Here is a 26,418-nt window from a genome sequence, read left to right as displayed (position 1 = left end):
CCCAGACACCCTTGTTATAAATAAAATAAAATAAAATATTGGTCAAAACCAAAATCTTGGGAAATATTTTAATGTTTTAACATTTGAATAATATTATATTATTTATATAAAAATCTAAATTAATTTCTGTCTTGATTAGTGGAAATTACACGAGTCTAATTAAATGCTAATCACACGTTGGTCTTTCTTAACTATATTATAGGGCTGCTAATGTGAAAACTACTTTGTCATTAGACTCTTCGTACGAGAAAAAAAGTCAAAAATTAATTACCTTTTTTCCTGAGGAAGGTTAAGTCAGGTCCGCAAATCCGAGGAGTCAAAGTACTACGTGGGCCTATATCAGATTTGGGCGGCCAGCGGGGCCCATTTCAAAGCTGGCAATAAGTAAATCTCATTTAGTCCATGAGATTTTTTCTTTTCCCCTCCCCCTTCTACGCTGGAAAAAATATAATTTTTTTTTGGCCAAGCTGAAAAAAATAGTAATTATGGAGTATCCCCAATTTTGAATGTCTTACAATTCTCGTCCCAAATTTATTCCCTTTGTCACTTCATTCTCAATTTTGCCGGCATTCATAGAATCATCACTCTATCTAATATTCGTCAAAACTGGGATGACATGGACAAAAGGCCAATCATGGTGTGCCACGTAGTGTGTCCGGCACATCAACCGGGAAGCATTTGTATTTTCTACTAACAACTGATAGATTAATCAATAAATGGCGTTATCAAGTATGGTGCCTTATATATATGCAGTTGTCTAGTCAACTGTGTATTTATGTAGTCGATGAATCTTTTCTCCGATGACTTGTAATCAAGAAGCTAATTAGCCAATATATGTATGCTTTTAAGCGAAGGTGTTTGGGGAAAAAATATAAAAGAAGCCACATAATGAGGACCAAAAATATGATATTCCTTATTAAATAGTTCACCACGTTCCATTAGAACTCTTTTTTTTTCAACTGGGTAAAAAATAATGTTGAGAATTTTGAGGGAAAAATTACATTACAAAAAAAAAAGGATGTTGAGAAAGGAGAGACTTTCCTTCTTCCTTAAATTAAAAAAAAAATAATGAAAATGTTCAATTAATCTGGAACATGTCACGTGATTATCGTGTGATGTAACATTGGGCAAATACCCCAATATCTAATTATATAACCGATTTATCAAGAGACCATGCCATTGGTTGTTAGAAATGAAATTGCAAAAGTCAAGCTGCCACATTGTAAAGATTAATTAAGTCATTGCCTTTTGTACTATGACAAGACGGATACTTGCACTATCCTCGACTTGTATAAATTATTTTATCTATTTTATAACATTAAATTTTAATATAAGATTTTATACCTCTTTAAAAATTGTATATAACTACTTATTATGTTCTTTTTTCTTTTTTTTTTGAGAAGATTTTGTTATTAAAGTGAGCCGTTACTGTTAAAATAAACAGAAAATTTAACGTCGTGTTAGATTTGAAATTAAAACGAAAAGTCGCGCATTTCTATACAATTTCTGAAAAGGTCGTGCTAGAAATAAGAATTTGACAAAAGTCGTGATTTTTTATGTTATTAACCCTTTTATTTTTAAAATTTTAGAAAGTGAAGAAAATTTAATGAAAAACATAAACAAAATTGCTCGTAAACAATACAAATGTGAAAGTCTGTGCTTTTAATTAGAGTTATTAGCCTAAAAAATCATAAACTTTTCTAAAATTCTCAAATCTACCATTTTTTTATTTGACCTGTAAATTCATCAAATTTTGCTCTATTATCACCTCTACCAAAAGGTAAATTGTCTAGTCAAATTTACTGAAGTGGATGATAACAGTACATGTGTAGCTAATGAAAGCCTATATGACTTTTAGGTCCTACCTCGCGTAGATGATTTCCCCATTTTGCCACCCTCCAAACCCCCCAATTTCTCCATCTCCAAACTATACCAAAAGGTGCATAAGGGTTATTTCAATTCTGGTAGCTATGAAAGCCCTCCAGCCGACCCAAGGATTGCAGCCAGCCAGTGTGTCGTCCCTGGCCATGCGTTAAGGCATGCCTCTAGAGTGCGACACTGACAACAAACCAGAACAAAAGGAGGATCAAGGTCTACTACCCAGACCCATTTGAATGCGATAGCAGCCCCTTGCAGTGATGCACGCGATTGCGACTAGGGAAGGGTCGCGGGTGCACCTCGCAATCTGGGTCACTGGTTACTTCGTCCTTGAGTCAAGATCGTGGTCAGGCTCTGTGCTTTATAGCCGTTGTCGCTGTTTTGATCCCTGCCCGAGCCAGCTCTTCCTCAAAGTAGTCTCCTCTCGAGCTAGTTTAGTCTAGATTGAGCTGACAACAATCACAGTCGTCGCCGCCGCAGAAAGTTGGCATGAACAATGACTATTGTAGTTGCAACAGGCTCGGATTTAGAAAGAGGTGGCGTTAGGGTTGCGGGAGGAAAAAGTATATGGTCAAACTTGGTTAATTTGACTAGCTTGACCGATTCGGTCAATTCTAATAAATTCGGTCAATTTTGACATGTTTAATTTATATTAATCGGTTTATGCCAATTAAGTGTGGCCCGTAAGACTTTATCAGCCATGTATGCATTGTTATTTCTCGTTAGTATATTTAGTGGGCATCCAACAATTTGGTAGATGTGAAATAGAATGAAATTTTGCGAATTTACATGTTAAAAAATTTAAAGGCAAAGGTAAATTTGTGAATTTTTTGAAAGTGTGTGATTTATTAATCTAATATTCCGTTTATTTACGACAACTCTTATTTTTGTCTTTGACCAGAAAAATAAGCAAAGTAATTTTTAATTTTTTTGAAATTTGCCAGAAAAAAAACCCAAATAGTTGTCTAATTCAATTTGTTCTCAACCAAAAAAAAAACAAAAGAAGAAATAATAATAATAATAATAATAAAGAATCTTCGGTGTGGAGATCCATTGAATGCAACAGGCGGAGGAAACCACCACTCAAATATTGCCAAGTGGCGGGGCTCGTGGGAGCCTCGTTTCCAAGCAACAATTTTTTGACCCGCACCCTCGAAGAAACCCTAACCAAAAGCTTTTCTGCAAGGAGAAAGGGAAGAGAGAGACAGAAGAGAGGCGGGCGAGAATGGCGTCCTTCAGCGAAGCACCACCGGGCAACCCCCAGGCCGGAGAGAAGATCTTCAGGACCAAGTGCGCTCAGTGCCACACCGTTGACAAAGGCGCCGGTCACAAGCAAGGTTTCATTTCCTCCCGCTATTCTCTTTGTCCTCACCGACCGGAGAATCCAATCTCTTTGCTGTAGCTGAGCTTGTGAATGACGATTGCTGATGTTTGATCGATGATGGAGATAGATCTGATAATTATTCTTCATTAGTTTGTTGTTTTATGATGATTTCATTTGTTAAGCTGGTTCTCAGATCCGTGATTGTGTTGATCCAAAGGACGTCTGCTGCCTTATGTATCTGTGTATGTGCGTGCGTGTGTGTATCCCTCTTGCCTTTTGGTAGCTCGAAAGGAAGAATGAAATGGGAATGAGATCCATCTGTTTGACGTGATCTGATTGTTGCGAGTGAGTTAGAGATCTTTTGTTCTGTTAGTATTCAGTTTTGAAACATTTGAATGCGTGAATGGCAGAAATGAAATGACACGATCTCCTACAGGGAAAACGCAAATTTCATATTCCGGTTTTCAGTTACGGAAGATTTTGATATTTCTCGGTGAATGTGAAGTACCGTGTCATGTCAGTCTCGAGTGCCTTTAATCTGACAGCCTTGATGGTATTTGCAGGGCCGAATCTGAATGGCCTCTTTGGTAGGCAGTCAGGCACAACTCCAGGGTACTCCTACTCTGCTGCAAATAAGAACATGGCCGTCATTTGGGAGGAGAAGACGCTCTACGACTACTTGCTTAATCCCAAGAAGGTACCAATGCATCAGTAATCTTCATTACTCATTACATTTGGTTAAATCGTTTTATGAATGTCGATTTAGTCTCTTCAAGCATGCTTCATGTTCAAGGAGTCTTCTGAGTTAATCCGTGTTATTATTTACTGTGGCATGTCCAGTACCAGTAACTAGTGAAAGAGAAATATCGGAATCAGTTTACCTAAATGTTTGGGGGATCCTGCGCGGTTGGTTTTTTTTTTTTTTTTGGAGAAAGAATGTCAATTATATCTCACATTAGTATTTGTAGGGCCGGTGTCACATAAATTGGCTTATAAGCTTTTGCTGGGAGGGAGGACTAAGATTGTGCGGATTCCATATCATGCTCTACCTTCTGTTTTATCAATTAGACGGATGAGGTTGCGAGATAACTCGTATTGTTGTCTTCTGAATATGAGTGTTCCCTCCTTGCTCTGCCCGGCACCAAGAAGCTTCTGAACATGGGTGTTGTCTTCATGTTGGGGTGTTATCCTGTACAAATTTGAGATTTACTGAATTCCACTCATGTTTGTGTATAATGCAGTACATTCCTGGAACTAAGATGGTTTTCCCTGGACTGAAGAAGCCACAGGATCGCGCCGATCTTATCGCATATCTGAAGCAATCGACTACCTCTTAAGCCCCCCCCCCCCCCCCCCCCCCCCCCCCCCCCTCCATTCCATTTGTTGAAGATGATTCTTGTTTCACGCGGAACCGCGGAAGCGATATTTTTTCCCCCCCAATAAAATAAACTCTATATAGGTCTTTCCTGCTCTTGTAAATGAGCATGTCCCGGAAAGTATTTTCTTTTCTAAGAGATCATGCCGTTGTTGGGCAAATTCGACGTGTGCAAATTTTGTTGAAGTAAACCTGATGATGACGCTACTTCTTGCAAGTCTAGTTGCTTTATGAACAATGATTGATCTCTGGTTACTCTTTATTTATATGTAAGAACTTGCTTAGCGGATTGTCTCCTCCTATCTTTTGTCGATCCGGCGTTTTCTAATGTCAGATGATAGTTCATCGACTCACCTTTGGGCTTTGTTGTATATACTGAGAACTGCTAGATTTAATATCTGATCTCTCACGCGCACGCACACGCATATATATAGATATACACGCGCGCGCGCATAGGTACCACGTATGGATTATGGAAACGACGCAATAGATAAAAAGGGACAACTGCTGCTGTAGAGAACAAGAACAAGAACAATATAAATTAAAATACGCCATTCCCATTCCCATTCCCAATCTAACATCGACCCGAATTCATCATCCACTGGCTGGGCCCTCGAGTTCAGTTGAAATATGAACAAATTCGGAGTGGCACGGGGGATTAGAAGGCAGTTCACTGATGCCTCTGCTATGCTAGTATATGTTCATTCAACTCCTGATATGATTAGCTCCTTCAGTTCTCACCTATATATCATCATCATATATATCAATTGGTTCGTGTTTAGCATCTCACTCGAAATTGAAACTCAGCCGATGAAAAGCTTGAAATGAAAAATAACTCTTTCCCAATTGAGTTGAAGAAACAAACTTCTATTCTACCAACCAGTAATAAATAATTGATCATCATTTTCCATCCCTTCCATGCTCCATCCAATATTCCAAATAAGCAAAGCTACTCTTCTTTGTAACACATGTAAAAACAAAAATCTCAGCTACAGAGAAACTGTCCTGCGGTAAAGCACTTCATCCTCACTCTCATCCTCTTCATCCGACACCATTTCACTCCCCGGGAGCTCCAACTTTCCCCCCATGCAGAACGATGGACCTGCGGCATCCGCTTCGATGTAGTCGCCCTGCAGCCTCTCTTCGAATCTCTGGTCACTGCAATTCAGGAACCAATTCAACGAGCCCCTGATTCCCCTGCTCTGCAACCTTTGATACCTAGGCTTGATTCTTGATTCCAAGCTATATGTGAAATACTCGGGGAAGTCTACGAGCTCTTTGATTGGTCTCCCCATCTCGCTCTTGTAGTAGTAGTAACTGTTCTTCATGAGCTCTACTCGCTGCGCAAGCAACTGAGGGCATCTCACGACCATCTCCGCGACCTCCTCAGATGGGATTGCCCGCCCTAAAAGGAACTCGTAGGATTTCATAATCACTTGTTGATTAAGGCTTACTATCTGCGGCATCTTCTCTATCACACGGGCAAATTTCTCAGGATCAATCTTAAGCTTCAAGCTGAAGAAGTACTGTTGTGAAGACAGTTTAGCCTTCAGGGGCAATCCTAGAATTTGGGGGTACTGAGCAATAACGGAAGCAACAGCTTCCCTCCTCACACCGAAGCTAATCAGGCAATCAACATTAGGCTTCACTGTCTCTTCGAGATCGTACCCCAGTATGTAAGCTCGCTTCTCCAACATCCTTGCTAGTATCTTCTTCGGCAAGCCAAGGGAAACCAAGTAGTTACAGAGTGGCTTAATCATAGTCCCAACTCGCATCCCCAAAAAATACGGATACTGTGTGACCATAGGACCTATATCCCTGGGATTGACGCCGATGCTTACAAGATAAGCAACTGAAGTGCTCATTGTCCCCTCGAGTTTAAACCCCAAAAGCTCGGGATACTTCTGTAACACATAGCCGATATCTTGCTTTTCCACATCGAGTCCACGTAGAAACTTAACAACTGGCACAAGCTCGACAACAACACTGGCATGCAAAACCTGCGGGTAATTCTTAACAAACTCACCCAACTTCGACCTGCTAATCCCAATCTTTTCCAAGTAGCCCAACACGGGGATCATGTTTTTCCGCACACTGCAGGCTAGCAATAGGGGGTACTCATTGATATCGTCAATAGTCAGTCCCATCTTCTGCAGAAACTCGACGCGCTCTCTCATGACCTCGATAGTGGAAGGCAGCTCCAGGTCCTCCAGTTCATCAGGAATTATCCCCAGACTCTTCAGGTAATCACATATTATTACTCGGGACACCAGCTTCTCCTTGCGGCCTTGCACCACACCCCATGTAACAGAAGGCATTTCATACTCTGGGAATTTGGATGATTGTGTGGAGAATGAAGCGTGAAGCTGGGAGATACCATCAGGGTTTTGGATACCAGGGTTCTGGGCAGATGGGGATGGTCGAGTTCTGCCCAAAATCAGGTTTTTGCTCAAATTGACATCAGCAAGAGCCACAGTGCAGCTTTTAATAATCTTTGATGGCTTTATCCTGTTAGCCTGCCACCAAAACAGAAACATGTAGAAGCCACAGACTAAATAAAGTTTGTGCATTATTTATTCATCAAGCTACATGTTTGTCATGAAAAGCCAATCTTTCTCATCAAGACTGAACACACAGTAATTTCATCACCTTGCCGAATGTCAGAAAGCAAGGAGACCGGCCACCAACATCACCCAAAATGAATATCCGCAGAAAGCATTTCATTTATCAAGCCTTTCCAATTAAAAACTTGTGACAACAATTTTCAAAGACGACACAAATGAAGCTGAAGTTTCTACATAGATTCAATGCCACTGAGTTGTTATCGGCTTGCTGCTTCTTATGGGGGGCAGCAGTCAAGTCCCAACTATAGCGGACTGGTGAATGGGATGTAAGGGTACGGGATTTCTATCTCAGGCACACTAGGAGGCCCAAGAATAATGAAAGATTGAATCTTTGTTTGCTACCATAAAGCAAAAACACATAACTCAGGATCCGCAAAGAGCAGCTTAAATTGACTTTTGATGCTATAAGTACTGACCTTGTATCGGCAAACACAAACGCCGAGAAACCAATTTCCCCAGAAATAACCGGGAAAAAAAAATAAAGCGTGAAAATGGGGGAACTAGGCTCAGCTCAGCCCCCAAAGAATCAATTTTTGGGAGAAGCAAACCTGTAAATGGGCAAACTCCTGCAAGATCCGATCAGGCGAGTGGATCCTCTCTCGGAGAGCTCTGAGGGCTTCGGAACGGAACATGTACTGGTGGCGGGCAAGGGATACTTTCGGGGGGGAATCAGCAGAGAAATCGAAGAGCTTGTTAGGAGGGACCGGTGTGGAGTTAGCGGCAGCTGGGGGATTAGCCACGGGTGAGGGCGGGGGTCGCCGGGGATGGCGGAGGCTCCGAGAGCGCCGGAGAGTGATGTTCCCCAGTTCTTTAGGTTACAAGACGGACGAAACGGTCTCGTTCCAGTCGTCCGACAGAAGACGAGAAACAGGAAGATGGACGAAGACGAAGACGAAGATGAAGATGAGTAGCTCGGCTTGATTCGGTTAAAGGGCCGGACGTTCCTGCGTACTCCTTCAGTCCATAAAAATGGGCTTGGGCTTGGGCTTTAACTGGCCCGAATAAATTGGAATTAAATATCAAAGTCGTTTCCGAGATAGACGAGTTACATCATTCGAGTCTCTTCCATAAAATTTACGTCACTTGCATCCTTTGTTACATCATTTTGTCCTCTATAATATCAAATTCGTTCTCTCTAACATCAAATTGATCCTTTGTTATATTAATTTGATCCCTTGTTACAAAAAATTAGTCACTTGTTACATCACTTTTGGTCCCTTGTTAAATCAATTCGGTATTTTCTTATATCAAATCAGTCCCAGAGATCCCAACTCGTTCTTATGATAACTCCATGAAGGACTCAAATTTGCTGATTATCAAATAGGTCCTCAAGGTGATTTTTTTTTAAATTAATTTTTTCATCATTTTTTTGTTGAATTTGTATTTTTTTCCTTTTTATTTCTTATGTTATTTTACATCAATATAATCCTTTTTCTCCCACTCTCTCTCATCCCCTCCTCTCACTCTCTATTGTAAATGGTGGTACAATGGCTCCGTTCAAGTCTTTCATTCTCTTCACTCGGATATCCGATTAATGAATTACTTATTCTTATGAAAAGCTAATATAATAAATTATAATTCGTAAACAAGAGTGCAGTCAAAAGTAAAGAAATGATTTCAAAAATTTGGTCCAAAATTTAGTTTTTATTACGAAATCATAATTCAAGCGGTTATATCTTACAAACCGTTTAACGAAATCGCAAATAGTAATATCCTATAGCTTCCTCACGATCCAAAGACTTTGACCATATGAAAGTTTAAGGAAGAATCTACCTCTACTAGAATCTACCATTAACGAGCATATTGGAGCTCTCTCTCTTTAGAGGTTGAAAAAAATGAAAGTTTGTGCATTTTTAGGTTAAGAAAAAATAGTTTAACTAGAATTTGATACTGTAGAGGACAATGCTGTAACAAAGGATGCAAGTGACATAAATTTTAGAGTAAAATGCGATTTGCCTCCTGACCTTTGGACTTAGTTGCACTGCGCCTCCCGACCTTTGAAAAGTTGCAACTTGCAACCTGACCTATTTTTAAAAAAAAGCATGATGCACCCTAAATGTACTTTCCGGCCACTTTTCCGGACAAGCCAAGTCACATGCATGTCATGTGAGAATTTTAAAGGCAAAAAGGTCATACACTTATTAATTGAAAACAAAGAAGAAAAATAAATGAAAAATGAAAAATCATAGACGTAGAGGACGAGCTAGAGCCTCCGTGAGCTGAAGAAGAGAAGGAAGAGATCACGGGTCTCACAAACCCTCACTCTTGCTTCGAAGCCTCGGCGATTTTCATCCACTTCGAATCAATTCGGCTAGCTTCAAGATTCAGCGAATTCCTGCGTTGACCAGAACAAAGGAGGTGATCGAAGAAGAGAGTGCGGATCTCATCGTCATCATCGGGGCCGTGACCAGAGGAGGAGAGGAGGGATTCGAGCTTCGAGAGCAGAGAGAATTCCGCTGAAGAAGTAGGAGATGCCATTGCGGGGAGATAGAGGTGATTGAGCTCTCTAATGTTTGCGGAATCACTTTCTTCTTAGCTCCTTCTTCTTCATCCTCATCTTCTTCGGCAAGTGAGTTCAGTCTGAACCTGAGAAATTGCCATGGCGGCAGCAAAATGGAAAAATGTGTCAGAGTGCCAACTGATCCCCTCAACTCATCATTTTTTGAAAATTTTCAGATCTTGATTTTCCGCGTAGCGCAATGTTCGTGTCCTCGAGAAAGGAAAACACAGTTGGTAAACTCATCTTCGAATGCAAAGCTTGCATACACATGTTCATGCACGTTCTTTTTCCCTTTCTTACAAGAGGAGCCATAAGAAAAACTGAGCATGCCTGTCACTTGATAGATTTTGACTTGCAAGTCACTGGAACTTAGATGTTATCATATAATGGTTAAAAAGGGAACATCACTCCAAAGAATTAGTCCTTGACTACCAGAAGACCGAGGTCGAACAAGCACCATCAACAATGACTGAAAACTCTAGCAAAAAAGATTCCCCTGGATGATATGATCGCAACCATGGACCCATTAGCCAAGAAGAATCACCGCTCTGATGCACGAGCTTCTGCCTTCTCACTAGGCAAAGAGGGAGGAATGAACCACACGGTTCACAATTTCTACATCCTGGACTTTTCGGCTCTGTTTGGTTTCAGAGTTATATTTTAGAATCACAATTCTAACTTAATTCTACCCACTACAAAACAAAATAACTCATACAAAGTCAAAGAGTGGGTCCCATTTATATTACTTTTTTCCACAACAAAACAACATAACTCTTACAAAGTCAAAGGGTGGACCCCATTTATACCACTCAAAATCAAAATCAAAATCACAATTCTAAAATCCTACTATGAAACCAAACACCACCTTCATTTTCCAGCAGTTTCAACTCCTCCCGCCAACCTTCAAGCTTCGACAATTTATCCATCCGCTCGGTTTTCGCTCCTCGTGGCAAAGTTTTCTGCAGATGTGCTTCTGCTAAGCGTATCTGCAATATTCAAACAATAGTTGGCCTTCAGCAATCGAATCACAATTGCAATATCTATACAGCAAGCTCTTGTGTTGTTCCAAAAGCCTTGCAAAACAATTAACAGAGAAAAAATAGTGGCTAGCCTATTATATCTCATGTCTCACGAATAGATTTCCATTTTTCTCAGAGCTTTCCTAAGCAAACTCTAGTTATATAAATGGTAGTGTTATTTTTTTCGATCCCACAATTTACTAAAATTCTTAAAATTAGAACTTACCAGACTTAACATCGATAAATTCGTGTCTTTGGAAGATATCAGTGGCTTCATTCATAAATGGAAAAAGCACCCTCTTTAAGATCCTACTCTGTTGAAAGATCCACAACATTGAAGCAATGGGTCGCTGCGGCCGGATATGGTGCAGGCTTTTTTGCTCGTAGGGGGAGAAGACGCGGTGGGGGATCGACGTCCTAATTTCTCTGGTTCAGATACTTTCTATTTTTTTTCCTGGTAGTTTATTTATGGAGATAATTTTACCCTTTTATTTTGACATGTGAGTGGCACGTGCTCTTTTTTTTGTCAGAATTTTGATCAGAAATTAGTTGAGGGGATATCTTGCTTATTTTCCGGTAAGGTCGAAAGGTGTTCTGCAAAAAATTGAAGGTTAGGGGGCAAATCCAAACTCTCCTCATAGATCAAGGAGCAAGTGCATTTAACTCTAAATTTTATGGAAGAGAGTCGAATGATGCAACTCGTCTATCTTGGGATCGACTTTGATATTTAATTCCAATTTATTCGGGCCAGTTAAAGCCCAAGCCCATTTTTATGGACTGAAGGAGTAAGCAGGAATGTCCGTCCCTTTAACCGAATCAAGCCGAGCTACTCATCTTCTTCATCTTCGTCCTTCTTACTGCTTCTCGTCTTCTCTCGGACGACTGGAACGAGACCGTTTCGTCCGTCTTGTAACCTAAAGAACTGGGGAACATCACTTCCCGGCGCTCTCGGAGCCTCCGCCATCCCCAGCGACCCCCGCCCTCGCCCATGGCTAATCCCCCAGCTGCCGCTAACTCCACACCGGTCCCTCCTAACAAGCTCTTCGATTTCTCTGCTGATTCCCCCCCGAAATTATCCCTTGCCCGCCACCAGTACATGTTCTGTTCCGAAGCCCTCAGAGCTCTCCGAGAGAGGATCCACTCGCCTGATCGGATCTTGCAGGAGTTTGCTCATTTGCAGGTTTGCTTCTCCCAAAAATCGATTCTTTGGGGGCTGAGCTGAGCCTAGTTCCCCCATTTTCACGCTTTATTTTTTTTTCCGGTTATTTCTGGGGAAATTGGTTTCTCGGCGTTTGTGTTTGCTGATACAAGGTCAGTACTCATAGCATCAAAAGTCAATTTAAGCTGCTCTTTGCTGATCCTGAGTTATGTGCTTTTGCTTTATGGTAGCAAACAAAGATTCAATTTTTCATTATTCTCGGGCCTCCTAGCGTGCCTGAGAGAGAAATCCCGTACCCTTACATCGCATTCACCAGTCCGCTATAGTTGGGACTTGACTGCTGGCCCCCATAAGAAGCAACAAGCCGATAACAACTCAGTGGCATTGAATCTATATAGAAACTTCAGCTTCATTTGTGTCGTCTTTGAAAATTGTTGTCACAAATTTTTAATTGGAAAGGTTTGATAAATGAAATGCTTTCTGCGGATATTCATTTCGGGTGATGTTTGTGGCCGGTCTCCTTGCTTTCTGACATTCGGCAAGGTGATGAAATTACTGTGTGTTCAGTCTTGATGAGAAAGATTGGCTTTTCATGACAAACATGTAGCTTGATGAATAAATAATGTACAAACTTTATTTAGTCTGTGGCTTCTACATGTTTCTGTTTTGGTGGCAGGCTAACAGGATAAAGCCATCAAAGATGATTAAAAGCTGCACCGTGGCTCTTGCTGATGTCAATTTGAGCAAAAACCGCTACCGAGATGTCATTCCATGTAAGTGTGATTCCTTCTTTATCTGCATCAATTGGCACTGGCTTTTAGATATATTATATATTAAAAAAGAAAAACCACGTCCTGTGGAGCTCCCCTTTTTAAGATTTGTCCTTTGTGATTAATTTCAGTTGACGAGAATCGGGTTGTTCTTGACCCGTGTAAGGATTACAGACCAGCTGCACAGGGTTATATTAATGCAAGCTTTATCTCGGTGCGTAGCTAGTATCCATCAGAATCTATGTGAAACATTTCGGAGCATTTGTGATCCCATCCTCTCCTTAATGTAGGCTTCTTCAAGTGAAGAGTGTTCTCACTTTATAGCCACCCAAGGTCCATTGCCGCACACCTATGAGGACTTCTGGGAGATGGTACTTCAGTACCGTTGTCCAGCAATAGTGATGATTACTCGGTTGGTTGATAACTACATGCCGGTAAAGCTTTGCAAGAGTCATTTTTAATAGATGGGGGACTCCTGTTATTGATTAATTCAGTGATATCAGGGATGTCCCCAGTTGGAATGCACACTCATTTCATAATTCATCCAGTGGGTTTATCTTCCTCATTTGTCAGCAGATAGTGAAATGTGGAGATTATTTCCAAGCCGAAGATGGTCCCAGAGACATTGGTAACATTTGTATTGAGACCAAATGGATAAAGACTACGGAGACTTCACTGGTTTTACGGCACTTGGAGGTAAACTACAAGGAGGTAAGGTAGCATACTTGAATAAATTGGTTCTACATTTCGCAAGCTTAGTCTGATTTTTCAAAACATCATACTCCTTGTCATGGAAAATGAAGTAACCTATATTGGTGTTTTACATCTTTTATGTACCTCTTTCCCTTCCTCTGTTGCAGGCAGAGCAGCCTCCAATGTCTGTTTTGCACATTCAGTATCCTGATTGGCCTGATCATGGAGTTCCAACAGATACAGTCGCTGTTCGTGAAATTTTCGAAAGAATATGTCACATACCACCAAGGCTAGGTCCTATAGTGGTGCATTGCAGGTTCAGCATGAATCTAAGACTACATGTCTAGATTTTGGGGCCAACAAGGTCATTCTTTTCTTTTCACTGAGAAATTATCTTCTCTTACAGTGCAGGAATAGGAAGGACTGGAACATACTGCACCATCCACAACACAATACAAAGAATCCTCATCGGGGACATGTCTGCTTTAGATCTAGTTAATACCATAGCCACTTTCAGGTCTCAGAGAATTGGGATGGTCCAAACAAAGGTATTGTCGATGTTGTCATTTAGATTTTACTCGTATTCAGTATGCATATGTTTGTCTTGCAGTAACTTGGTTTTATTTTAATCTTGTGAAATGAGTATCACAAACTAAGGTTGTGTCTTAAAGATTCTCTTATATGTTTCAGTAAGTCGCTCTTATATTATGAGAAGTTACCCTTCCCTACAGTTCAAGTGTTTCTGCACTTATTAATAAATAAATAAATAAAAATAGTTTCTGCACTTTGACTTTCTCACGTGCTTCTGAAATTGCCTCGGCCCTTGGGCTCCCAGTCCCCGGATCAGAGTCATAATCTCGGAGTTGACTTTTGCATCCAATTTGACCTTTTGTTGATAGTTTCTGTTGACTCCCATTGTATAACAATGACTAGGAGCAATACCGCTTCTGCTATGACGCCATCATCGACGAACTGGAAAATCTTATCTCGGAGGGTGGCAGCAGAAATTCCTCAAAGTGGTATCTCCAATAATTGCTCGCACAAGTCTCTGTTCTGGCGTGTTATTATAATTTTTGTAAAATCATTTATGGATTTATTCAATTCTCCTTCTCTTTTATCTGTTAGATTGACCGAGTGTAGCACGTCTTGGAACAAACTCTGAATAACGGTGAGCTTCTTATGGCATTTCTCCTGGTTGGGGACAGGGGGCGAAATTAAAGTTAGGTATAGCTCACTTGGCCGTTGAACAGCGGTGTCGCATGTGGAAACCTTTTCGTTGCTGATGCTTCCAATCCTTGACCGATCAAAGGCAAACGATACAGAAAGTGAAGACTTCGAATCCTGACAGATGGGCCTCCGCACTTTTTAATAGTATATGTTCGAGGTGAAGTGGAGTATCTGACCTACTAGGTTTGTGCAATGGCATGCTTCTCGCCCTTTTCTACTCTTCCATTAGTTATATAATTCCATCGCATTGGACTCTTCTTCTGATCTCTGATTTAATTAGGTTGATTGGGGGCTTATTCACTGAAGAGATAAGACATGGTGGCATATATTAGTTATTGTTTGTCTCCTGTATCTGATTTGCTTCCAAATACATACTTATTGAACTGAAAATGGTATATACTCAAATTAACAAACAATATTGCACCCGCCCTCTTGGGTATTTTCCGTTCTTCCTTTTTCTTTTTCTTTTTTTGAGAGAGGATCGGTAGTTTCTTTCTTAAATTCCAGTGGCGGAGTAAGTAATGAAGGAGGACTTAGTGCAAGGAATTTATGGAGGCAGTCTGGTCTGCTCTGGTCTGCTCTGGTCTGATCTGGGTTGGGGTGGGGTGGGGGAAGGTGGAGGCGCAATGAGGCCGATTGGATGGGGAGGGTAGAGGTTAGGCTTTGACTCGACGGTTCCAGGAAATGGAAATGGAAATGGATGGGGCGGTAAAGTTGTGTCTGTCTTGGTAAACTAATACATTGAGTTATCTATCTATGTTTGTTTGTTATTGTTGTTCTGTCTGGATGGGGTGGTGATTTTCATGAGGAAGGAAAGATGAAACTGAAGATAGATGAAGTCAGTCAGAATCAGTCAGTCAAATAAAAGCAGAGAGAGAGAGAGAGAGAGAGAGAGAGAGAGAGAGGGTTTAGTAGTTGGGGGAGGCATTAACTCACAAGAGAACAACGAAAGGGAAAGAGTCTGGCTCTCTCCTCTTAACGTTTATTTATTATTATTGTCGAAGGAGGGAGGAGGAGGAAGAAGTAGAAGAGGCACCACCGGCTCCGACACCGGCACCGTCAGTAAGGTGAAGTAATGGACGGTTCGTCGCCCAACACGATGGCTGGCCCACGGCCCACTCGTAGTCCTACTCCAACTCCGACTCGTCCTCCTAAATCTGTTCACAGTTTACCGTGTTTCCCATTCCTGGCCACCGTCAGACTCTCTCTCAAACAAAAGCTTTACTGGTCACTGCTTCCCTCCCCTTCGTTTCACCGCTCTTGTATCATATCATCTATGTATTATGAATAATAAATAAATTATATAGTATATAATAAAATAAGTAAAAAGAAAAAAGTCGGCCAGAAAGAGTAGAAACAAAATAAAAAGTCAACACGATCGAACCGACCATTAATCAAAGATAGATATATATGTCTTCCCCTCTCTAGTCCAGTCCCCCTTTTCCCCCTATATATATATATATATATATATATATGATATTCGCACTAATAATAATAATAATAATATATGTATGTATGTATGTATGTATGAACACGTGTATATGACTGACTGGATAACGTTCTGGGATCATTATTGAAACTTGAAACTCCGCTGGGGGTCGGGTCCGCTCTCCTCCTCAGTGTTGTATCCGGTCTGACGATACCATGTTATCCAATACAATACATATACAATACATTTATCTCGCTCGCCAGGTCCAAGATAAAGGAGCAACAGCTGCACCACCACCACCAACTCACCGTCGACGAAAAATAATACCCATGCACACGCACACAGACAGACATGCATGGAGTGCCAGAGAGAGAGAGAGAATGGATACTTCTTTTTCTTAATTTCTTCTTCTGATGATGCACTGAACTGCAAATAATAATAAATGAGGGGAGGGCAAGGAAGGGAAGCCGGAAGGGTAGGGTCTAGGGAGGGATCAGCGATCGACAGGCAATAGGGAAATACTTGGCGAAAACGTTATGAAAAGCGTGCCCTCCCTCCCCCCTCAGAATTCAGTACGTAAACTACTGACTGACTGACACCATTCCCCAAGGAGAGACTCCTAACTCATTGCTTCCTTTTCCCTTCCCCTTTCACTCCTCTGCTTGTGGATAAGGCCTCCGACTGCAATTGCATTTGCATTGCATTGCATTGCATGCCCCCCTCCCTCTCTCTCTCTGTCACTTGCCTTCATGCATGGCAATGGCATAGCAGCTGATGGTCATCAACTCTCTCAATCCACTCTCTCTCTCTCTCTCTACACACATACATACATATATATATATATATATATATATATATCCCCCTTATATATAGCACCATCCTGCATTTTATAGCACCATATATCTGCTGCCATATAAAGTCATAGTCAAAGACGATTTCTTGCGAGAATTTTGAGCAGCCAAATGTAAAAGCGAGCAGCTCCTTCGTCGCTGCTAGGGCACATCAGAGAATAAGGCCTAAGGCGTTACATGGCAATCAGATACAAAAAAGAATGTAAGCATAATATCAAAAGATGCGGACAAGCATCATGTAAAGCAACCATTTTTGTTTCAATCTCTCAGCTTGAAATAGGGTGCATTTGCCCCTTGGTAAATAAGGCAAGACCCATCAGTTCTCTAAAGCCTGTACAGACAAGAACAATGACAGGGAACTGAAAGATCGAAAGTGATGGTTATGAAACCCTTCTGTTCCCTTAACACAGCAGACGACGAACCCTGATCGTTCCTTATGAAGCTGGTAACTTCTGATTATGATGTAAGGAGGTGGACCAAACTTTGATCAGCAGAAGAAACTCAATCTGCTTAGGAGGAATGAGCAGTGGAGAGTTATTTGGAGTCATGGATCAAGAATGCAATGGCTGTGGTCGGCGTAGTCCTGGAATCTGTATCAAGATATAGTCAGAATGAATTTCTAAACAAGTAGATAGTTCAACATAATCTGTATCGCAGACAAATGAAGTCCAAAAACATACCACCAATTTGTATCGGCATTATCAAGGACAAAGCATGTGGCTCTTTAGAAAGAAAAGGATTACTCTAGGATAGCAGCAAAGAAATTGATGATCTGACGGCATATCTACCAACCTCGATTCCACGAGAACCTATGCGGTTACGAGAGATAAAGTGCAGTATATGATTTGCAAATTCATCAGGTACATCTTCCTGCAAAATTTTCAAGCAATCCAACTTAATTTCCTCGAATGAATTTACAACGAAAATGAATGTACAGCTCTGGCCAAGAGGAGCTAAACAGACCTGAATGGCATGCCCAGTGTTCCTTATAACGATCATTTGAAACTTGCCTTGCATCTGTCCTATTGTAAGAGATCTATTGAAAAACAACATATGTGCGAATCAGAGAAACCTCTGCTATAGAGCTGACAAATCATGGAAACATATTTAACATAACAAACAGTTGCAAGGATCAGATGAGAGAACCTGTCTAGCCTATCTGTTCCTGCCAAGAGCAGGACCTTCGCAGCAGGACACGACAAAAACTTATCCGAAAGGCCTTCATACCTACAATATCACGTGGAAGCTGACCCATTAACAAGACATCATGATAACTCTTATATTAGAAGTTTCTTAAGAGACTATAAGACCCAAAGCTGAGCACAATATCAATTTCTAAGTAATAAGAAGATAGTAACACTTGTATCCTCCAAGGCATATATGAGTCAGGGAATTTACTAAATCATACTCTATAGGCCTAGTTAATTATTCAAGTAGGTCCCCAACAAGTTACACAAAGAATCTACCTATTCAGTTCTCGCCTAAATTGCTATCTTTATTCACACTCTGGACGGTATTAGTGAAATCGGAAGACAGGAGAACAAGTTAACAATATGCATTTGATTCACTGGTGAAAGATAACATGAAAACCTGCAATGCTATGCGGTAGCCTCACTAGGGCAACACCCTTTTCTTAAGCAACATTTACACAAATGACAGGTCAGGCAAGATAACAGATTACTTTCTGATACAATCATACAAGAGGCAAGCCACTTACCAGCCCCTCCAATATTGTTCTGTTTCCTCAAGCCGTGCTCGGTGAACATAACTACATCACAAAGAAAGAAATTCAATGATTCTCAGTACATGGTTCCACCAGAACTTCAGAGGACAGACTTACTTGATGAACTAAAAATTTTTTTGAGTTCTTTTTTACTGACTGGAAAATTAATTGCTAAAATCATAAACAAAACATATTGAGGATCAGTGAGGACTTTTGATTCAGTAACTGCCCAGTGGCTCTAAGAAATGTAAATGTATTGCTTATGTAAATGTTAACAATAGTGATATTATTATTACTATTCCAGGTGGTGAAGATGATGAAGTTCAAACCTACCATTGCTTTGAGTCGTCATACTTCAGCGTTGGAGGGATAGATACACGTGCTGATTCAAGGTTTCTCAAAGAACCTCCTCTAACACTCCATTCAATCTATAACGGGAAAAACAGAATTAAACAATTAATGGCTAAATATTTTACTTTCAGCTAGCAACCCAGACTAGCCAATTTTAGCAGAGGAAAAATGCAGAAAGAGTATATAATATGTCAATTGCAAGTTGATGGATGATATACTTCAGATAAAATCTTTAACAAACTTTGAATGGTTAAGTCCACTACGTAATATAGGTAGGACTTAGGAGTCCTTAGCTTTTCCAGCCACTCTTTTCACATATAGGAGCAAAGCAGATAGATTTCCATATCAGAATAATAAGGATGCTTGTCTTGGTCAAAAGACTGAATATAGATCAGAGAGACGAAGAATTTTGATGAAGCAGCTCAATTGCACATGAGAAAACCAACTTCAGCTGCATGATTATGAATCACAGAAGAATAATCCCCACCGCTTTTTCGACGCTTGCAAAATGCTGCATTCTGTCCGATAGAATTTTCCGCATGTGAAACAGTGAAGAGATGGCTGTCCCCTGAAATTTTCAGCTGTTACTGACCTTGTTATACCTCAATAATGAACTAACTTGGATCTGATTTTGTTAAAAACTGAACCATGAGGAGAGTATAAGAATACATACCTCCACAACATCTATGACAACCAGGCCAGCCAAGCTTGGAAGTGCCTTTCTCGCAGCAACGTGAACAGCAACTGAACCCCCCATGCTGCAATTACATATCAGGATATTACCATTGAGAGATCTAATTTATTCAGCACTGTGTCACCAGTAGCCACATGTTACAGGGCCAATAATTACCCTGAGTACTTATGCTAGAAACTAAAATCTAGATGGAAGCCACATATCAAATTACAAACTCAGAGAGCCCTGCTTTGAAAAGCGTGGCCCATATAACGTACTATGAAACGACAATACTCTACAATGAGCATTCCCTAATGTGCTGTGCACTCCCCGAAATACTTCACTCTTGCTTCTGATTCACCATGGATGCAAAATCAAACTATTTGAAGCAATACCTGTGGCCCACAAGTACAATAGCAGGAGGAGAGTCTCCATACATTGTCTTTATAACAGCCAAAACATCGTTGCACAAGGTCTGCCAAACATTAAGTCCAGCATTAGACTTCAAAACGAACAGTGTAAAAACTTCCACCAAGAAAATCATGCAAAAACACAAGCTAAAGCTGTGAACAGACATGTAATGTCACAGATACATACATCAATTGATAGGTCGAGCTCGTCTTCAGCGGACGATTTTCCGTGTCCTCTCAAATCCATAGCAACCACGCGAGCCTTCTCCTTAATTTTACTAGCAGCCAACGCAAACGAAAGCCTGGAAAAATGAAAGGCGATTCAACAAATGCATCCGGAAATATGAATTAGAAATTTCTCCCAGAGTCGAAGCAATAGTAGCATTACCCTGAATAACCGCCTCCATGGATGCAAAACACCACCGGTCCCTCTGTTCCCGCCGTATACACATGAAAGACCTGAAACACGAGGATTTCACGCACATCGAGGTTGATTCAGAAACTGCGAGAGCAAATCCAACGAGGCTTAACATCAAATCGCAGTCAAAATGAGCCGATCACCTACATCAGTCGTCTCCGGAATACGGACATCCTCCTCCTTGTCGAAATACTGGTTCCACTCCACCGGCGAGTGCGCCTGCTTGGAGATCCTGAAAAAGCCGCGCGATTAGCACCGCCTATTGGAGGCCATGCCCGAATCGAAGAGGTAGATGTTGAGATAAGGGCGACTCACAGAGCAGGAGGGCGGTGAGGGAGCGAGTCGAAGCTCGAACTGGCTTGAGGGCGCTGCTGATCCTTATCCTCCGAGCTGTTCTCCTCGGGAAGAGCGTTGAGGTTGGGGGAAGCCATGGCGGAAGGAAGCTCGCGCGCTCTCTGTCGGATCAAACTGATTATGAGAGGAAAACTGATCGCGTCTTCTCCTTCTCCTTCTCCTTCTACTTCCGTATTAAAGCGGAAGAACTTCCTTTTTATCGCCTCGTCATCACGAGGGAAGGGAGTGATGAAGAAAAAGAAGTAAATAATAATAAAAGTAATTCATTACCGCCGCGTATGCTGTCAGAAAATGTGGAAATTTCACTCCAGTCCTGAATACTTATGTTGAACCATTTCGCACCCTTAAGTTTTGATTTCCATTCAAAACTGAATAAAATGTGCGAAATGGACTTAGGCTTCATTGCTTGGTATTTGCTCCATTGGATTTCATAGCAGACTCCTGCATTAGAATGGGCTGATGAGGCCCAATTCAAGAAACTCCCGTACTTTTTTTCTTCTTCTTCTTCTTCTTTTTTTTTTTTTCATTTTATTAAAGTCGGACCAGACCACGGATCACATATCATTTTATCGAATAATGTCCCTATCGGTCCCAGCAGACTAATAAGGAGTGCTTTCATGATGTGCCCCTCTACTGGATCGATTACCTTGTCTAAAGACACTTTTCTAGAGAACAAAAGAAAGAAGTGCCCAATTCATCAAAAAGTGCCCCATCCCCACTCTCTCGATTATAAAATACTAAAGGTGCAGTCGTGCAATGCACGAAATATTATAATTATATAAATCAGATAGAAGCAGCGAAGTGACATTTGATTTAACAAAATCTTTGAGACTTTTCATCTAATTGATGTATTATAATAACCTCTTACTTATTAAAATTTTAAACTCATTAGAGTATTAAAAAGATAATTCAAGTTTAAGGAAAAAAAAGGGAAAAAACCAACAAAAAATCGGGAAAAAGAATAATGGTTTTTTAAAAAAAAAATTTGAAGGGGCGGTTCTTTTTTGTGAAAGGTGAGGAAATGGACAGTATTTTGGACAAGAAGAAAGGGATGGTTGAGAATTCATAGAAGAAGAGGAGATAGAGGGAGAAAAAGAGAGAGAGAGAAGTGGGTAGACAATTATTTATGTGAAATTATCAATTTATCGTAAATTTAGTGGCTGTAATTAATTAGATATAATGAGTCATGGGTAGTATCGAAAAGTGAAAGTTAGAAGAAAATTCTCACTTTCGACTTTATATATTAGTTAGATAAAATGAAATGAGATAAAAAAAAAGATGGATTAACTAGAAAGATATTTTAGTACAATTACATTTGTAAAATTAAATATTTTAAATTCAATTTTTATTAACCGAACTTTTGATATCTCCTTACTTCTCATTTTTTGACATTCATTTTAATTTTAACAAAAACAATCCTTTCTTCTTCTTCTTCTTCTTCTTCTTCTTTTGGTAATTAAACAGATCTTTTATTTGTGGTAAAGTTGTTATTATTATGTTGCCCAAAAAGTTGTTACTATTTTCTTTTGCATCCAACTTCTAACATGAGAATAACTTTTTACTAAGTAGCAATCAAAAATTTGTATCCATTTTTCATGATAGTATGCATGGATCACATATATCATGGCCTAAACTTCAATAGTCGAAGAGCGGTTGTAGGTGAGTCCACTCCAGGCAAATCCATGAAAATGAGGTCTAGCGCTCCCTTCGAGAGAGAGCAATCGAAAAAGGTGGGAATCATATATATATATCTAACTAATGGGTAGGACAACCAAGGGCAATTCAATGGCTTTATGAGATAATCGTTATACTTGGTGCGTAGGCAGACCCAGTTGTATTATCTGCGATCGCCAAAATCTTGAGACGTTCTTCAAACCAATCATAGACTTTATTGAGATAGGTTAATCAATAGTAATCCCCCTCCGAGAACCATATCTGAGAATTTCATCTCGTAGGGCTCAAACAAAAGACCCAAATATTGCTTTGGTTGCAAGGGATATGTAATAGAAAATTTGAAACTTCGTACTCACCCTTCTATCACTTCTCTGAAAATATGAAGGAGTAAAAATTCGAGAGTTCTTATTTGTGGTTATAATGCCAAAATATCAAGTCGGCTCAGTTGATTATTATAGGCCTCTTGAATCTTGTATTTACCTAGTCTTTTTCTGTGATTTGCTTTTTTTGTGTGTAATGCAGCTTTATTATTATTTTCTTTATTATTGATAGGAATTCTCTTGTTAAGACCCTATGAATCAATTGAAAACCCAGATTCATACTAGAACCACGATGATTCATCAATAAAACTTCAAACTAAGCCCAAAGATTCCCTAAGTAAAAACCATTGGCCCCTTATGTCTTGGGCGACACACGTTCTATAGTGGCCAGTAAGAAGCAGCATCATAGCGAGAGGGATCCTGGAAGAGAGAGGAAAGCCTTGTATATCTACATAAAAATCTTAGTCATATGCATGTGATCTTTCCTTCACCTCTCATATATTCTCATTAACCCTAACTTCTCATTTTTTTGGATTAATGAGAAAGACATTTTAGTATAATTATATTTATAAAATTAAATATTTAAAATTCAATTTTTATTAATAGAACTCTTCGTGTCTCCTTACTTCTCATTTTCTTGACATTCATTTTGATTTTGACAAAAAAATCCTTTCTTTTCTTTTTTGAGTAATTAAACAGGTCTTTTCTTTGTTGGTAAGTTTGTTACTATTTTGTTACCCAAAAAGTCGTTACTATTTTCTTTTGGATCCAATTCCTAACATGAGAATCAACTATTGTAATATGAATATGGTGGATATTATTCGAGGCCATTATGAGTGTGATATTCCCTTCACCTCTCACATATTCCCATTAACACTAGCTTCTCATTTTTTTCGATTAATGAGAAAGACATTTTAGTATAATTATATTTTTAAATTAAATATTTAAAATTCAATTTTTATTAATAGAACTCTTCGTGTCTCTTTACTTTTCATTTTCTTGACATTCATTTTGATTTTGACAAAAAAATCCTTTCTTTTCTTTTTTGGGTAATTAAACAGATCTTGTCTTTGTTGGTAAGTTTGTCACTATTTTGTTACCTAAAAAGTTGTTACTATTTTCTTTTGGATCCAATTCCTAACATGAGAATCAACTATTGTAATATGAATCTGGTGGATATTATTCGAGGCCATTATGCTTGTGATATTCCCTTCACCTCTCACATATTCCCATTAACACTAACTTCTTATTTTTTTTGGATTAGTGAGAAAGACATTTTAGTATAATTATATTTGTAAAATTAAATATTTTAAATTCAATTTTTATTAATAGAACTCTTCGTGTCTCCTTACTTCTCATTTTCTTGACATTCATTTTGATTTTGACAAAAAATCCTTTCTTTTCTTTTTTGGGTAATTAAACAGATCTTTTCTTTGTTGGTAAGTTTGTCACTATTTTGTTACCCAAAAAGTTGTTACTATTTTCTTTTGGATCCAATTCCTAACATGAGAATAAACTATTGTAATATGAATCTGGTGGATATTATTCGAGGCCATTATGCGTGTGATATTCCCTTCACCTCTCACATATTCCCATTAACACTAACTTCTCATTTTTTTGGATTAATGAGAAAGACATTTTAGTAGAATTATATTTGTAAAATTAAATATTTTAAATTCAATTTTTATTAATAGAACTCTTCATGTCTCCTTACTTCTCATTTTTTGACATTCATTTTAATTTTGACAAAAAAATCCTTTCTTTTCTTTTTTGGGTAATTAAACAGATCTTTTCTTTGTTGGTAAGTTTGTCACTATTTTGTTACCCAACAAGTTACTATTTTCTTTTGCATTCAATTTCTAACATGAGAATCAACTATTGTAATATGAATCTAGTGGATATTATTCAAGGCCATTATGCGTGTGATCTTCCCTTCATCTCTCATATTTTTTTTTTATTAATAGAACTCTTGGTGTCTCCTTACTTCTCATTTTTTTGACATTTATTTTAATTTTAACAAAAGAATCATTTCTTTTATTTTTTAGGTAATTAAACAGATCTTTTCTTTGTTGGTAAAGTTGTCACTAATTTGTTACCAAAAAGTTGTCACTATTTTCTTTTGCATCCAATTCCTAAGATGAGAATCAGCTATTATAATATGAATCTAGTGGATATTATTCGAGGCCATTATGCGTGTGATCTTTCCTTCATCTCTCATATATTCCCCATTAACACTAGCTACGACTACATCGACTAGTTACATAGCTTGCGCAATGCGGGGCATTTGCATTCTATAATTTTAATATTTAATATTTAAAATTAAATTCATGAAATTGATAGGATAAAAATTTTAAATAATCCATCCCAGTAGGATTAATATAAGGGATGCGAACAAATGTTTGACCATGAGCTGAAGAAAAACTCATGAAAGACTCTCATTCAACGAATGGAAAGCTCTCATCGCATGATTCTAAAATAATTATACATGACATGATAGTTATGCTTGTTACTTGTGAGCCTATAATAATCACAATCAGAATAAAAAAGGAAGAATTTATTCTGAGGGATAGAATTCACAAACAGATCGCTTAATTTTTAGGCACAAAATATATTGAAAATACTTATCTCGTTGTATTCATGCTATATATGTTAATAATATCCTAATCATCAGAAGGTAGCCTCATATACATGGAGTTTCGTTTCCAATATAAGAATATTAGAGTTATATTAGCACCGTGCTACGTGCGGGATGATCAAACTACATAATATGATCATTATTATTAATTTGTTTTGTTAATGAATGATTGATACTTACCATTATTCACTATTAATAGAAGAAAAAAATAAGTATCTATGTTACCTCTAACTAATCGACAATCATAATGAGACTGTAACTAAAATAATTGAATTATCATAAAATATGAGATAAATAAGTAAATAAATGAATATTCTTTTTTTTTGGCCAATAATGAATATTTAATTGCTACGTATATTTTTCATTGTTATCAGAACCGGACCGGACCGGCCGGTTCGACCGGTCGGACCGGGAACCGGCACCAAGTCCGGTCCGGTTCGCCTAAAAACCGAAATGGCAGCTTTGAACCGCCGGACCCATTGAACCGGCCGATTTTAAGCAAAATTTCATTAAACCGGCCGGTTCTATGGGTTTCCTATTTAATGTAAAAATTGGTTGGTTGTGTAAAGATTTGAACTCATGACCTCTTACTTTTCATATTAGCATACTACCAACCAAGCCACCACCACTTTTTTGTTCTTTTAACTCTACTTTTAAGTACTTATTAAAATAAAATATTTATTTTGAAGTAAGAAATATTAAATATAGATACTTTCTTATACTATTATTATATTTCTTTAAAATCATCATACTTTTATCTTAATTATCATAATTTTTTTAATAATATGAATATTTATTTTATTTTAAATAAACGAGCGGTCCGACCCATCGAACCCCCGGTTGGACCCATAAACCCATGACCCCGTACCCCTTCCGGTTCATCATCCGGTCCGGTTCTGATAACACTGATATTTTTGGGAAGAAAACGGACGTACAATTGAGAGGTGAGAGGAGGTAAGAGAGAGATTAATGGGTATGGACACCAAAAATAGACGAGTACGTCAGAAAGTA

At 39.1% G+C, this 26,418-nt stretch overlaps 4 protein-coding genes across 7 annotated transcripts; 2 read left to right on the top strand and 2 right to left on the bottom strand.

Annotated features, from left to right (window-relative positions):
• The first annotated feature begins 3,007 nt into the window (after positions 1-3,007).
• On the top strand, positions 3,008-4,877 carry LOC116204060 (cytochrome c). The gene is made up of 3 exons (XM_031536115.1): positions 3,008-3,215; positions 3,766-3,899; positions 4,444-4,877. The coding sequence occupies exons 1-3, from the start codon at positions 3,104-3,106 to the stop codon at positions 4,537-4,539; spliced, it is 342 nt and encodes a 113-aa protein (XP_031391975.1). The 5' UTR covers positions 3,008-3,103; the 3' UTR covers positions 4,540-4,877.
• A 513-nt stretch (positions 4,878-5,390) lies between these two features.
• Positions 5,391-8,094, bottom strand: LOC116204059 (transcription termination factor MTERF4, chloroplastic-like). Its single transcript, XM_031536114.1, has 2 exons — positions 7,750-8,094; positions 5,391-7,093 (listed from the first exon to the last, which is right to left on the bottom strand). The coding sequence occupies exons 1-2, from the start codon at positions 7,831-7,833 to the stop codon at positions 5,567-5,569; spliced, it is 1,611 nt and encodes a 536-aa protein (XP_031391974.1). The 5' UTR covers positions 7,834-8,094; the 3' UTR covers positions 5,391-5,566.
• Positions 8,095-11,546: 3,452 nt separating this feature from the next.
• Positions 11,547-15,017, top strand: LOC116203858 (protein-tyrosine-phosphatase PTP1-like). 4 transcript variants are annotated; one of them, XM_031535813.1, is made up of 10 exons: positions 11,547-11,900; positions 12,556-12,652; positions 12,781-12,863; positions 12,940-13,083; positions 13,223-13,360; positions 13,510-13,658; positions 13,749-13,890; positions 14,276-14,361; positions 14,468-14,510; positions 14,593-14,996. In XM_031535813.1, coding segments are annotated over exons 1-9 (1,032 nt in total). In that variant the 5' UTR covers positions 11,547-11,708; the 3' UTR covers positions 14,469-14,510; positions 14,593-14,996. The 4 variants fall into 4 exon arrangements, 3 of the variants coding, with proteins under 3 accessions (XP_031391673.1, XP_031391672.1, XP_031391674.1); XR_004156308.1 differs by having other exon boundaries at positions 11,548-11,900; positions 14,468-14,752; positions 14,850-15,017; XM_031535812.1 differs by having other exon boundaries at positions 11,548-11,900; positions 14,468-14,996.
• A 1,944-nt stretch (positions 15,018-16,961) lies between these two features.
• LOC116203857 (protein phosphatase methylesterase 1) lies at positions 16,962-20,994 on the bottom strand. The gene is made up of 13 exons (XM_031535811.1): positions 20,740-20,994; positions 20,572-20,656; positions 20,395-20,465; positions 20,194-20,308; positions 19,992-20,071; positions 19,597-19,681; positions 19,411-19,491; positions 18,906-19,000; positions 18,567-18,617; positions 17,996-18,076; positions 17,813-17,885; positions 17,642-17,719; positions 16,962-17,439 (listed from the first exon to the last, which is right to left on the bottom strand). The coding sequence occupies exons 1-13, from the start codon at positions 20,853-20,855 to the stop codon at positions 17,401-17,403; spliced, it is 1,050 nt and encodes a 349-aa protein (XP_031391671.1). The 5' UTR covers positions 20,856-20,994; the 3' UTR covers positions 16,962-17,400.
• Between the last annotated feature and the right edge of the window lie 5,424 nt (positions 20,995-26,418).

This window comes from Punica granatum, chromosome 4 (assembly GCF_007655135.1).
Source record: "Punica granatum isolate Tunisia-2019 chromosome 4, ASM765513v2, whole genome shotgun sequence".
NCBI lineage: Eukaryota > Viridiplantae > Streptophyta > Magnoliopsida > Myrtales > Lythraceae > Punica > Punica granatum.
Note: the sequence above shows the minus strand (reverse complement) of the source record. Positions and strands in the feature narration are given on the sequence as shown.